This window comes from Moschus berezovskii, chromosome 5, assembly GCF_049115385.1.
Source record: "Moschus berezovskii isolate FMDL1 chromosome 5, NW_MosBer_1.0, whole genome shotgun sequence".
In the NCBI taxonomy this organism is placed as follows: Eukaryota; Metazoa; Chordata; class Mammalia; order Artiodactyla; family Moschidae; genus Moschus; species Moschus berezovskii.
In genome coordinates, this window is record NC_142464.1 from 123,226,175 (window position 1) to 123,240,235 (window position 14,061).

The following is a 14,061-nucleotide window of genomic DNA, read 5'->3' on the forward strand; positions in this document are numbered from 1 at the left end:
CCCCTCCCACTACCACCCCTGGCCCCTCCCACTTCCACCCGGCCCCTCCCACTCCCTCCAGGCTCCTCCCACTCCCACCCGGCTCCTCCCACTCCCACCCGGCTCCTCCCGCTCCCACCCCCCGGCTCCACCCACTCCTGCCCCGGCTCCTCCCACTTCCACCTGGCCCCTCCTACTCCTGTCCCGGCTCCTCCAACTCCATCTCCAGGCACTCCCACTCCCACCCCGGCCCCTCCCACTCCCCCAGGCTCCTCCCACTCCCACCCGGCTCCTCCCACTCCCTCCCCTGCCCCTCCCACTCCCTCCCCTGCTCCTCCCACTCCCTCCCCTGCCCCTCCTACTCCCTCCCCTGCCCCTCCCGCTCCCATCCTCGGCTCCTCCCACTCCTGCCCCGGCTCCTCCCACCCTGCAAAAATGCCCTAATTTAGGCTTTGCAGATCAAGAGGATACCATGCAGGTACTTTCAGAGCAAGAGAGAAAACTCGCTGTTTCTGGTGAAATTCAAAATCCAGTCAAGGAGCTCTGTGTAACAGGGCTCAAGAAAGGAATGCTTTCGGTGGGATGACATCTTGTTGAGTTGGGGTTCAGGTTAGCGGTCCCCGCCATCAACTTACTCGTCAGCCATCACCTTCCAAAGCCATGAGTGCCTTGAACGCCACTGCACGGAAACGGGCTGAGGGACAGAGGATGGGACACGTCCTATTGCTGGCCTCTCTGCCTGCCCCCACCCAGGACTGGTCTCTGCCCCGCTCTGCGTATCTCACCTCTGTCAGGCTTTCTCTAGTTCCCTGTGTCTCCCCTGGCCCTGCAGCTCTTGTCTCTGAGGCTGGGGGTTGGGGACTCCCCGCCTGCAGTTCCCAGATCCCCCAGTGCCCTCCCTGGGGGTCCCACCCCATCTGTGTCCCATTTAAGCCTCCACGTGCTCTTGTCACATGATGCTGAAGGGATGACCTGATCAGATCTGAGGCTCTGAACTGGAGCTCCTGGCTCCCATGCACTTGGATTCCATAAATGTCAGCCCCACACCCACAACGGCCCAACCTGGACCCAGCCTTTCAAGGCCACCTGTTGCATCCTGGTCCACACCAGAGCTGGGGCGGGGCTCCCTCAGCCGCTTTACAGGTAAGGAACCAGAAGCTCAGACAGGGCAGGCAGCCTGCCCAGGCAGAAGCAGAGGAAGTGAGAAAACCAGGACCAGCCCAGGTCTGTCGACCCTCCTGGCCAGCACTCCCTCCCCTCCTGGCCAGCACTCCCTCCCTCGGCCACTCACCATTAAGCTCCTCCTTCACGCCCTGCCCTCAGGGAGGCCCTGGCCAGTGTGTTCTCACAGTAGATGCTGGTGGTGGGCCTGCCAGACTCTGCCGTCCCTGCCGAGCTGGGGAGAGTGTCCTGTGGGTGGCCAGCCGAGCCTTGAGCAGACAGAGCGGGTCAGCTGGGGTGGGAGCAGGCCTCCCGGACAGAGCCGGGGCTGCAGCCTCCATCTCCGGGTTGTCAACAGCAGCGTGGAACTGCTTTCTCCAAGGAAGTGATGAATGTAACCATTGGTTTACAGTGAGAACCCATTTGTGAGTTTACTACTCGAGTTGGACACAGCCCACGGCTTAGGGCCGTTTGCTAAAAGTTACACGCAGGGCACCGCAGACAGGGACAGCCTGGCCCTCTGCGGGTGTCCGTGCCGCCTGTGGCGCGTGCCTGGCTCCAGGCCGCACCCCCTGGATGCAGGGAGGGTAGACCAGCTCTCACAGAAGGCCAGACTCTACAGGAAGACCAGCCCCAACAGTGGTTCCCACCTGGTGAGTCAGCGTCCAGAGGACACCAGGAGTGGCAGCTAACCAATCCGGGATGGGAGTCAGGGAGTGCTGCCTGGAGGAAGAGAGGCAGACGAATGTAAGGCCAAGCTGAGTTAGCCAGGGGTGAGCAACCAGGAAACAGCAATCCATGCCAAAGACCAGGCAGTGAGTGGCCATGGGGACTGCAGGGAGCTCACGTGGCCAGGCCCAAAGCTGGGCCTCCTCGTAAGTGACTTGGCTTCTCTGAAATCCGCCTAATGTGGGTCCCGGGTAGTGGTTACGAGCACAGCTCTGGAGCCCCACAACCCGGGCTCAAACCCCAGTTCTGATTATACGTATTTGCCGTGTGACCTCAGGGAGGTCACTTACCATCTCTGTGCTTCAGCGTCCTCGTGGTGAAACAAGGATGGCGGTACCTTCCTCAGAGGGCGTCTGTGCCACTTGGAGGCCTCGGTTTCCCCTGAACACTTTCCCAGCACTCCGCCAGCCCGTGACAGCTGTCACGGCAGTGGCCCTTCCTGGGGATTCAAGATCGTGCGTGGGGAGGGCCTGGCCTAGAGATTCTACCCGTGTGCCAGTTCCATTATCGCCACGGTTATCGTTCGTCTAATGGCAGATCCAGGAAAAATATCTTGTCCAAGACATCACAGGCAAACACTGCCCCGAGAGGGCCATGAACTCACACCACTCCTCGGGGTGGGGGGATGGATGTCTTGGTTCTAGACCAGGTGACAGCCCTTCTCTGGGGGCCTCCTTGTGTTGAAGCTTGGGTTAGGAAGGAGGATACGGGGGCTTCTGTGGTGGCACAAGATGGTAAAGAATCTGCCTGCAATGCAGGAGACCTAGGTTTCATCCCTAAGTTGGGAAGATTCCCCTGGAGAAGGGAATGGCTACCCACTCCAGTACTCTTAACTGGAGAATCCCATGGACTGAGGAGCCTGGTGGGCTGCAGTTCATGGAGTCTCAAAGAGTCGGACATGACTGACTAACACATTCATGGGGGTCCCCAGTCCTGTGCCCTGACCCTGAGAAGTCCTGACCACAGCTAGGAGACAGCCGTTGTAATGGGCTGAATGCGACACCCCACAAAAAAATGGTAAAACCACATCGAAGCCATGACCTTGAGCTTCTTTGGGAAAAGGATCTTTGCAGCATCACTAAGTGAAGGGTCTTGAGATGAGCTTGTGTTGGGTCCTAAACCCATGATAAGTGTCCTTATAAGGATCAGAAGAGGAGACGCGGACACAGAGAGAGGGGCGTCTGTGAAGACGGAGCAGAGAAAACCTGGAGACCCCTGAAGCTGGAGGAGATGAGGAAGCGGCCTCCCCGAGAAACTCCAGAGAGAGGACCGCCCTGCCTTGATTGTGGACCTCTGGCTTCCTGACTATGAAGAAACAGAACTTCTGTTGTTTGAGGCCCCTCCCACTTTGTGATACTTTGTCATGTCAGCCCCAGGAAGCGAGCACAGCCATGAGAAGGGTGGGCACGTGAAGCAGGTATGTCAGCTTTGGAAGCTGGTGCTCAGCTGATCAGACCCACCCCAGGGAGACTCGGCCTGCTCCTACCTCTCTGGGACAGGAGGGTCCACATTATTTACTGCTGAGCGTTTTCATGGAGACCAGTTGGGATATAAAAGAGCGCTTTCCGTCAAGCCATCACCCGGCAAATGAGCATCAAATCTGCCCCAGGGACATCAGGGAAGGCGTCTGGACCCAGCACGGGGCAAGCCGGACGCCCGCCCCCTAGTGATGCTCAGATGGGCCCGAGACAGAGTGACGTCACCATGAGTGAGAAAGAAGGGGCTGTGGTCCTCCTCCCCTGGGTCGTCCCCCAGAAAGACCATCCCCGAAACATCGTCTGGAGTGAGGGCCAGACCGCCGTCCCCACCCCAGACAGCAGCCTCCTAGCAGAAGACACAGGCAAAGGGGGATGGAGTTGGCAGTCAGAAGATGGGAAGAGTTTCCGGTGATTTCCACGAGGCCCACTGCAATCTCAGGAGTCCTCATGAGAGGAAGGAGCAGAAGGGAACAGAAAAACACACGGGATCATGGAAGACTGGCCAGGGAGCTGCTGCACGACTGGCTTTGAAGATGGAGTAGGGCCGCAAGCCAAGCACCTCGGTGCCTCTAGACACTGGGAAAGGCAAGGACCCGGCGTCTCCCTGGAGCCTCCAGGACGAACAGGCCCCCGACACCTTGCTCTCAGCCTGTGGGACCCACTGCTGTTGGGCTTCTGGCCCCCAGAGCTGTCACACGATCTTGTGGAGTTTAAGCCCCATCCGTTTGTCACCTGCCACAGAAGCCACGGGAGACACATACACCATTCACTCTGCGTCAGAGTTTTTGGGTTCCTCCGCAGCCTGCTCCCCACCTGTCGGGCCCTTGGCATTGAGGCCTAGGAAAGCACCTCAGGGAGTCTGAGAATTTAATACGGTAGCGCTTATTAACCCCCTTGGCTACCACATAGAAGGCACTTACTGTGAATTATCACTATTGTCCTGAGCGTCACCTTTGGTCAGGGAACTCCAGATAAATCTTGTAACTCCATGCCTCAGTTGCCCTGGGTTCATGCTATTTATAGAGCAGCAAAGATTATTTCGGGCCCACGGGGGCTCTAAGGAACTCAGGCTACAGCAGCAGGCCTCACTTACTGGGTCTCGGGCCTCCACGACCAAGTAACTTGCCAGAAAAACTCGTCTATGTAGAAGCAGAAGGTTGAACAACTGGGAATTGCTGATGCTTGACCATTTCTTATGAGCCGACTCAGTGACTGACTATGGTGTGTGTGTGGCTCACCTCCCTGGCCCCCCCCCCCAGGAACCCTGAGAAAGGGAGCATGGGGAAATTTGGCCCTCGTCCAGGGCAGGCTGGGACCAGTGTGGACCCCAACCTCAACCTCCTGTGGCAACCTCCTGTGGGGCTGAGCTGACGAAGTCCCTGGAGGGAAGCCCAGAGCGACTCCACCGGTCCAGGCCCTGTGGGTCCCCTGGGAAGGAGGCGAGGGACTGGGACTCTGAGTCAGGAGCCCCGGCTAAAGGCGGGGTGACCGAGAGGCACACGCACGTTAAGGGCCGGGGCTCTGCTCACCGTCTGACAACAGAGGCTGCACCTAGGAGGACAGCTCGGTGTCATGAAATGCACTTGGAAAGTGGGGTCAGACAGAATCATCTCCCAGTCACAGCTCAGACTGCATCTCTGCTCCCTTGAGCCCTGAGCCCCACTCACCTCCAGGGTGTACAGTCAGCCTTGGCTCAGGACTGTCGTCAGGGACAAATGAGGCCTTGCACACAGAGCTCTCACAAGGGGCTGGGCAGGTCTTCACCATCCTTCTTGTGCTTCTGTCCCAGGTCCGAGGGGTGAAAGGAGTCTTCCTGGCAAACCAGAAAGTCAACGGGAAGGTGGTGACACTCATAACCTACAACAAGGGCCGAGACTGGGATCACCTGAGGCCTCCCAGCACGGACATGAACGGGAAACCAACCAACTGCAAGCCTGTAAGTGCCCTGCTCACTGCACACACCTTCCCTGGGGTGGGCACCGGCATAACTGCAGGATCCAGGGGTCAGAGACGCTGACATGTGAGACGGGCCATCTGAGAGACATGAACCACCTACTTCTCTGGGTGTGGTGGAGAAGGCAGTAAGAAACTCCTTGCTTTACTGAAGAGGTCAGAGAGGGGAGTGTATCGGTCAGCTCTGGTCACAACAGTGCTGTGTAACAAACCACCCCAAACAGCAGTCACTCTTTTTCAGATCTGTGAGAGGCTGGGCTCGCTCACACACCTAGGGGTTATGATAGAGGAAGGGATCCGGCATCCTTCTCCTGGGACCAGCCCAGGCACACTCGGCAATAGCTGAGGTGCAGGAGGGTGAGCAGAAGCATTGCAAGAACGTTGCCAGCCTGCTTGCACTGCACTTGCTAAGCCCTGTTGGCCAGTGTCAAGGGCCAAGCCGTACACTCTGCCTGTGGAAGTGGAGGCGGGGGGCTGGATAACTGAGGGGGCCAGGACGTAGTCCAAATCTCATGAGCTCCAAGCTGACCCTGATCTTCCAAGGGTGCCTTTCTACATGAATATGAGTGTAGGCTGCCTCCTCTTCATTCAATGAACTCCTATTGACATCTGAAAACCCTGTCTGCATGTCCCCTCTACAGAGAAGCCTTCACTGGGCACACATGCTTCTGTTTCCCACTGGCCTTGACTGGAAGCTCCTCACAGTCAGGGGCCCCCATCCATTGCTGTGCCTCTGTAAACAGAAAGCACAATGGTGCCTATTTTACAGGAATATTCATTCAACAAACATGTACCGGGACCTATTATGGAAAGGTACTCTTCTGGGTGTTGGGAATACATCAATACACAAAGCAGCAAGCAATTCTGCCCTCTTGGGACCTGCAGGGCCCCTCAAGATGGTAGGCACCCCACCTGACCAGCCAGTGACCGCCCCCCAGGACCAGGGTGGGGCTCTGTGCCCTCTGGGCAGAGCCTCAGATCCTCGCTCCCTGACCTCACCAGCTAGGGGGCTACGCTTGGCCTCTGCATAAGCCCCCCTCCTGCCAGCAACAAGGGATAATGGCACCTGTCGACCGATGGGGAGGATTAAATACCTGCCACTTGTAAAAGCGCTTCTGAGAACAGAACTGCTGTGAAAGGGCTAATTTTTGTATCATCGTCGACAAAGTTAAGCCATATTAATCTGTCAAAGCAAGTTTTCGCTAAGAATAGATTCTTGTCTGCAATTATGCAGCTCAGCAAGGAGATAACCTTTCGAGATTTATGCCCCGGCCTTAAAATAATAAAAGCGGGAGCCAGCTAGTTAGCGCGTGGCCGCGGGCAGTCAGGTCAGAGCCCGATGGGCACAGTGGAGAGAGGATAAGCCTCAGGATGCCCAGCGGGGCACGAAAGGCGGAAGCCGCGGCCTTGGCTCCCCGGCCCCGCGTGCGCGGCCCTGGCGGCCGTGGGCGGGGCGTGCGGGGCAGCGTCAGCGCGGCGCTCCTCCCGGGCCCCTTCTCTGCCTGAGTCCTTCACTGAGCCTCGCAAACTCTCAATGCACAGGGCAGGCTACACGTGAGGTTTTACTTCTCATCGCAAAAGTGATCCCTGCTTATTGCAGGATACCTGGAAAATGCAGAAATGTATAGAAAGGGCAACAGGTGACACCGGCAGCAGCGTCGCTCGGAGGTGGCGGCGTCGGGCATTTTTCTCTCTCCTCCCTTGGCTTACAGTCACGTTAAAAAGTCCCGCTGGGGACCCCGACACGTGGGATTTCTGAGGCTTCTGTTTTTCTTTTAACTCTGGGTCAGAAAGATTTTCCTGGGTTATAGGACGAGCTCTCTGGCTGGGAAGATCGCCTTCTAGTAATAGGGAAATGAAGGGGACTTTTTAAATTTATTTTTTAACTGAAGGATAACTGCTTTACAGAATTTTGCAGTTTTCTGAAAATCACGAATCAGCCATAGGTGGACATATATCCCCTCCCTTTTGAACCTCCCTCCCATCTCCCACCCCATCCCACCCCTCTAGGTTGATGCAGAGCCCCTGTTTGAGTTTCCTGAGCCACAGAGCAAATTCTGAAGGGGACTTTTTAATAGACAAACATGGATTAGACCTGTTTTAGGATGATCAGTTGCCCTTTGGAGGTAGTTTTGCCTCTCTTGACCTTTGGATTCAGAATGAAAACCTGTTCGTTTTGCTGTCTGTGGCCACTCTTCTCAGACGCTGGGCTGAGCCGAGTGGTGGGATATGCGGGGCGGGGGTAGGTCCCCTCGCTCACAGCAGCCAACAGCGTGGCCTTCCAGCCAGCCGACAGTCTCTGATGGACACTCCTTTAGCGCACCAGCCAGCTTCCACGTGTGGAGGGGCCAAGAAAGGAGTGCCTCGGGGCAGTGTGGCCCTGCCCGCTCAGGTGTCACACCCACCCAGGCCCTGCACTCTCCAGGACCGGGCACTCAGCACCGCCTCCCCCGGCACAGCCTGCCCTGAGGTCTTTCCACTCGTGCCCTTGGTGGCCCTGGGGGACCCACCGTGTCTAACTCTGCACCCGGAGAGCCTGGCGCTCAGTGCGTCCCCTCCCATCACACCTGCAGGTGCTGAGGGCCCTGTGGGCCGGCCTCTCCAGGCCTGCCATCCCTTCATCAGTTCGGTCCAGACACGGCTGGGCCTTGTGTCAGCATGTCAGACCCCTGGCAGAGCGCCCCCAGCAGCTCCAGGACCTGCTGGAAGGACCTGTGTGGCTCAAAAGGGGACCGCAGCCCTGCCAGGGTCCTGTGGGCCACTTGTGACCACAGGGACCCCTAAGGAGTGTTCCATCTGCGCCCCCATTAAGCATCCAGCAGTTGGGACAGAGCCACAGTAGGCTGGGGAGGGGGACGGGAAGTCAGGCCTCACCGCTCCCAGAGGTAGTCATACTGTGAGCACAGAGCGCCAGGGGAAGTGCAGAAGGCTGGCTGCAAGCTGGGGAGCATGGCCACTCCACCCAGGACCTGGCACCCGGGACTCCTGGGGCACCAGAGCAGGACCATGCTGGGCCAGACCTTGGCCCAGAAGCGTGTCCGTGGACACAGCAGGTGGGCCATATCCCTGCCAAGGCACTTTCTTCTCCTGCCTCAAACTTCCTTCTCCAGACTGGCCCTGCTCACAGAAGTCATGGGACCCCCTCCCCCAGACACACCCTCCCCTCCAGGGAGATGGGGCTGAAGCTGCCCCGAAGGTGTTAGGTCACCAACCTGCTTCTCAGTTGTAAGAGACCAGGGGAAATCCAGGTCAGGCTGCAGCGTAACCTCCCACAGTGGGTCAAGTTTATCCTGCTCAGCTAAGCGTTCCCCTTCTCTGGGGGGCTCCCATCTGGGGGGATTCAGTGACCAAGCTACCCGCCCACGGGGGTATCTGCCAACTTCAGGCTGCCCTGGGGAGGGTCTCTAGCCCACCAAGGCTGCTTTAAAAGTGGGGTTCTTCCAGCTCATTTTGCCACCTCTTACTTTATTTTTTAGCAGCTTGACTGAGATGCCGGTCACAACCCATACAATTCACCCATTTAAAGTGTGACAATTCAGTGGTTTCTGGAATCTTCACAGAGCTGTGCGCCCATCAGCACGGTCCACTTTAGACTCAAAAAGAAACCCTGCACCTTTTAGTCACCACCCCCGTTCTCCCCACCCCATGCCCTGCCCCGAAGTCCACTTTCTGTCTATAGAATTCCCTGCTCCGGACATTTGCAATGAATGAAATCATACAGGGTGTTATGAAACTAAAATATATTTTAAAACTCCGGTACAGACCAATTGACTCCTCTCCCACTGGATCAGGCCCTGGGCCCTGGCCCAGATCAATATCCAATTTATTGATCGCTTTGATTTTTAACTTCGGATAATCTGTATAAAATGTACACAGTTCACGGGCCAGAAGAAAGTGTTAAAGCAACATTAAATGCAGAGAAAAGAGAGATCTCTCAGATGGATTTTGGTAGATGGTAGAGTATGGAATGACCCTGGGAGGGGTGGGCGACAGGTAGTCCTGGCTGATGGCTGGCAGGTCACTCCCCGGTGTCATGTCTGGTGGCCTGGGGAGAGCTGTATGGAGACCTGGGGCCTCGTCCTAGGTCCCGCGGTTTTGTGTTCTACGCAGATGTGACCGAGGGCTGGTGGGGCTTGTGGCTGTGAGTCACCGAGGCCTGGGAGACTCAGGAGGGTCAGAGAATACATCTTTTCAGCTCATGTATCCCCTGGGCCCCCCAGTCCCGCCCCAGGGAGCTGGCTTGGCCTCGACCATCTCAGCAGAGTGGGGGGCACGGGGGGCAGGCAGCGGGGGCAAAGACAGATGGGAGGGTTCTGACGATGCTGGACAAGAAACAGCTGGTGTTTCCTCGTTCTGGGGGCCGCCAGCCTGGTTTGCCTGGAAGTGCCAAAGCCCTGTCCCACCTGCAGGGCTCACAGTGTGGACTCTGGAACCAGGCAGCCCCAGCCGTGGCCCCAGCCCCAGCCGTGAGAAGTTGCTTAAACACACTCTGCCTTGGTTTCCCCATCAACACAGAGGGGACAGCAGTACGAATGCTGAGAGCGTTCCGTGGCACACACCCCGTAAAGCATGTGGCTCGGTGCTGGCCCAGAGGGGGCCGCCAAGTGATGTGAGGTGCGCTAGAGTGCTTCCAACAGCCAGTGTTTCTGCTCCTTCAGCCAGGGCGCCAGGCCAGGCTGCATCCCTGATGTACTCTGCTGATGTTCGAGAGTACACTGGGCTCTAACACACCCACCGTACCGCCTGCCTCTCCCAGAGGACACAGAGTTTACGGGCTGCCCACAGCTGTCCCCTGATGCCCATGGTCACCTCAGAGGCCCTCAATGAAGGCTCTGGGTAGATGAATGAATGAACGTGGCCATGGGTCATGCAGGCTCCTGGAGTCCTGTTCTGTGGCCCAGCTCTGCATTCAGGAGCCACTTTGGGGAGCCCACCCTCCAGCACCCAGGCCGGGAGCCCCCTCCCCTGGAGAAGCCCACCTGGCCCCGACCTGATGACCTTCACCCAGGGGTCAGCCTCCAAGCCTCCTCCCCACCTTCCTCCCAGTCCTCTGAAACACCCTGGCCCTGCCTTCCTGCCCGGAACCCGCGGGGCTGCGTTCTGCCTGGGTCCTGCTCCCTGCCAAGTGCTGACCATGGCCCCCTCTCTGCCTTGCAGCCCGACTGCCACCTGCACCTGCACCTGCGCTGGGCAGACAACCCCTACGTGTCGGGTACTGTGCACACCAAGGACAGCGCCCCCGGCCTCATCATGGGCGCAGGTAGGACCCTGCCTTTGTGGCCAGGCTGCAGGGCCCTCACTGCCTGCACGCAGCTCCAACCTCGGGGTGGGACTTGACGGCCACAGGCCTGGGGCCACAGTGTGTCCACTGGGACAGTGCCATAGCATCCCCAGGCAACCCAGGTCTCTTGGCACCTCCCCCCGAGGGATGTCTCCATGGTCACAGTGGGCACATGATAGGTGTTAACTAAATGACTGGATGGCTGGATTGACAGATGGATGACTGGATGAATGGATGGATGGATGGAAGGATGGATAGATGGATGGATGACCAATGGAAGAATGGATGGATGGGCAGATGGATGGGCAGATGGATGAGTGGATGGATGGATGGAGGGATGGATGGATGGATGGAAGGATGAATGGATGAATGGGTGGCAGGATGAGTCAAAGGATACTTGAATAGTTGAAAGAATAATAGTCAGATGGCCCGATGGAAGGATGGAAAACAAATGGTGAATGAATACATGGAAGGATGAGTGGATGGAAGGATAATTGGTATCATGGTTGACAGTGATTGGTCCCTAAAGACGTTTCTAGTGGGGAGAGAGAGACACATATGCAACTGACATAAGGGGGAAAAGAAACATATGTTGTGATTGCGTCTGTCTACCCCAGTAAACTAGAAACTTACTCAGGGGCCACTAAATGTGTGCCGATCAAATAAAACTCTAAAATAAGGTTTACGTGAGTTAGAAGAATCATTGCAAATAAAATCACATGTTTTAAAAGTCCACTGCCAGGCAGCGGCTGGCGTCTGGCTTCCCTTTTACCCTTCAGAGAGGGGACAGCCTCACCAGCTCTCAGCAGCTCAGCCCTGGTGCTCTGTCCACAGTTGCCATGGTGGCCATTTCTCCCCTGCCAGGCCCTGAACTATTCTCACCACCACCGTGACCCCGAGAGGTCAGCACCCCCACTTTACAGAGAAGGTAATGAACCCGAGGAGAGGGAAGACGTGCTCGCAACTTGCAAGGTGTCCTCCTGAAGCTTGAGATCCACCCCAGGTTCCTCTGGGAAAGGAAGTCCCCTGCCCTGGGAGGACTGCTGTGCCCCTTGAAACTGCAGAGGGCAAGACTCTGGGGCAGGCCCACCAGCCGGCCACTGCTCCTAGGGGTGGAAGGGCCAGGCTGGGGCTGTGCACACCCAGGTGTGGATGGGGTGTGTGGCAGTTAGAGAGACAGTGTCTCTGCCCCATCACAGAGCAGGGACCGCTAAGGCCCCGGCCAGGGCTCATGGCTGCCTGAACCTGGGGCTCTGTCCCTCTTTCTGCTCCAGCACCAGCTGCAGCCTGGAGAATTTGGACTCCAGACCCTGAGCAGGACGATGCATCTGACCCTTCAGCAGATGTATCCCAGCCTGGTGGCTGTGTGAGAGAGAGCGAATGAAGGAGTGAAGGAGTGAAGAAATGAAGGAGTGAAGGAATGAAGGAGTGAAGGGGTGAAGAAATGAAGGACTGAAGAAGTGAAGGAGTGAAGAAATGAAGGAGTGAAGGAATGAAGGAGTGAAGAAATGAAGGAGTGAAGAAATGAAGGAGTGAAGGAGTGAAGAAATGAAGGAGTGAAGGAATGAAGGAGTGAAGAAATGAAGGAGTGAAGGGGTGAAGAAATGAAGGAGTGAAGGAATGAAGGAGTGAAGGAATGAAGGAGTGAAGGAATGAAGGAGTGAAGGGGTGAAGAAATGAAGGACTGAAGAAGTGAAGGAGTGAAGGGGTGAAGGGGTGAAGGAATGAAGGAGTGAAGGAGTGAAGAAATGAAGGACTGAAGAAGTGAAGGAGTGAAGAAATGAAGGAGTGAAGGAGTGAAGGAATGAAGAAATGAAGGAGTGAAGAAATGAAGGAGTGAAGGAATGAAGGAGTGAAGAAATGAAGGAGTGAAGGAATGAAGGAGTGAAGAAATGAAGGAGTGAAGGGGTGAAGAAATGAAGGAGTGAAGAAATGAAGGAGTGAAGGAATGAAGGAGTGAAGGAATGAAGGAGTGAAGGAATGAAGGAGTGAAGGGGTGAAGAAATGAAGGACTGAAGAAGTGAAGGGGTGAAGGGGTGAAGGAATGAAGGAGTGAAGAAATGAAGGAGTGAAGAAATGAAGGAGTGAAGGAATGAAGGAGTGAAGGAGTGAAGAAATGAAGGAGTGAAGGAGTGAAGAAATGAAGGAGTGAAGAAATGAAGGAGTGAAGGAATGAAGGAGTGAAGGAGTGAAGGAATGAAGAAGTGAAGGAGTGAAGGGGTGAAGAAATGAAGGACTGAAGAAGTGAAGGGGTGAAGGGGTGAAGGAATGAAGGAGTGAAGGAGTGAAGAAATGAAGGAGTGAAGGAATGAAGGAGTAAAGGAATGAATGAGTGAATGAATGAAGGAGTGAAGGAGTGAAGAAATGAAGGAGTGAAGGGGTGAAGAAATGAAGGACTGAAGAAGTGAAGGAGTGAAGGGGTGAAGGGGTGAAGGGATGAGTGAGCGAGCCGGTGAATGAGTGAACGGCCGTGTTGGGGTGGCAGGGCCGTCCTTCCAGACAGAGGCGTGAACGCGCTTCTCAGAATGACCCGACCAGAGCCCACAAGCAGGCCGGGAGGTGAGGCCCCTGTGGGCACTGTGCACTCAGCAGGCAGGGGCCCTGGGCGGTCAGGGTGGGCATCTCCCGTTACCCTGGAGAGGGGGGCGTTCCAGTGCGGGGGGGCGGCGAGTGACACAACCAGGGGGACTCGGCAGGAAGAGCTTTCGGCCCCTGGGCTTCCTCTGCCATCTGTGCCCAGGGTCTTAGTCTGTGGCCGCCACTGGGGCGGGCCCGCCTGCTTCCACGTGGGACGGGTGTCAATGACAAAAGTGCGCATCAGCCTCGATGGCAATGCCCCTCATGGGGCACCAGCTCCCACACAGAGAGGGGGTCGGGCCACCTGTGTCAGGCACCCTCGGTCTTGTGGACCCAAAGGCAACGGTGTATTTAAAATGCACGTTCGTGATGGCTTGAAACCTCAAATTTTTGACCAAAGGTGCAGAAGGCACAGTTTCAAGTGTTCCCAGCACTCAGAGTCTTTGAAAGCTCAGGACAAGCGTTCCAGACCCCGGGGAAGCTGCGAGGATCTGCAGGAGCTTTGCTTCACCATGTGCGAGTCACAGAAGGGGGAGCGCATGGGGTGGGTGGCTGCTGCCCGCGGCCCCTCCCTCCCTCCCCTCACTGCCCCCCCAGGGCACGATGCTGCATTTATACTTCATTCTGTGCTTTTTAACCTCACCATGGCTTTCCCAAGATGGAGATGGAGCCATCCATACAATGTGGGCCAACCGAGGTGTGAATTGTTTTACATCCTCCATCCAGCCCTGGGAACAGAGGACCAGAGAGGGAGGTGGAGTGAGCTGGGCTTCCTCGGCCAGCCGCCACCGCTGAGCAGGGACCACGTTGCCCCCCATGGGCTGGGCAACGTGGCAGGAGCAGAGGGTCCAAATGATGGCCCCGTCTGGGCTGAGCCGCCCGAGGCAGCCGGGGGGATGGCTG

General features: G+C 56.7%; 1 protein-coding gene across 2 annotated transcripts in view; it reads left to right on the plus strand.

Annotated features, from left to right (window-relative positions):
• SORCS2 (sortilin related VPS10 domain containing receptor 2) overlaps nucleotides 1-14,061 on the plus strand; it is a 503,745-nt gene that overhangs the window by 442,473 nt on the left and 47,211 nt on the right. For both annotated transcript variants that reach the window (XM_055435186.2, XM_055435187.2), the window contains 2 exons: nucleotides 5,137-5,283; nucleotides 10,458-10,560. In XM_055435186.2, coding sequence (XP_055291161.2) covers nucleotides 5,137-5,283; nucleotides 10,458-10,560 — 250 coding nt within the window. The remainder of the gene's footprint in view (nucleotides 1-5,136; nucleotides 5,284-10,457; nucleotides 10,561-14,061) is intronic.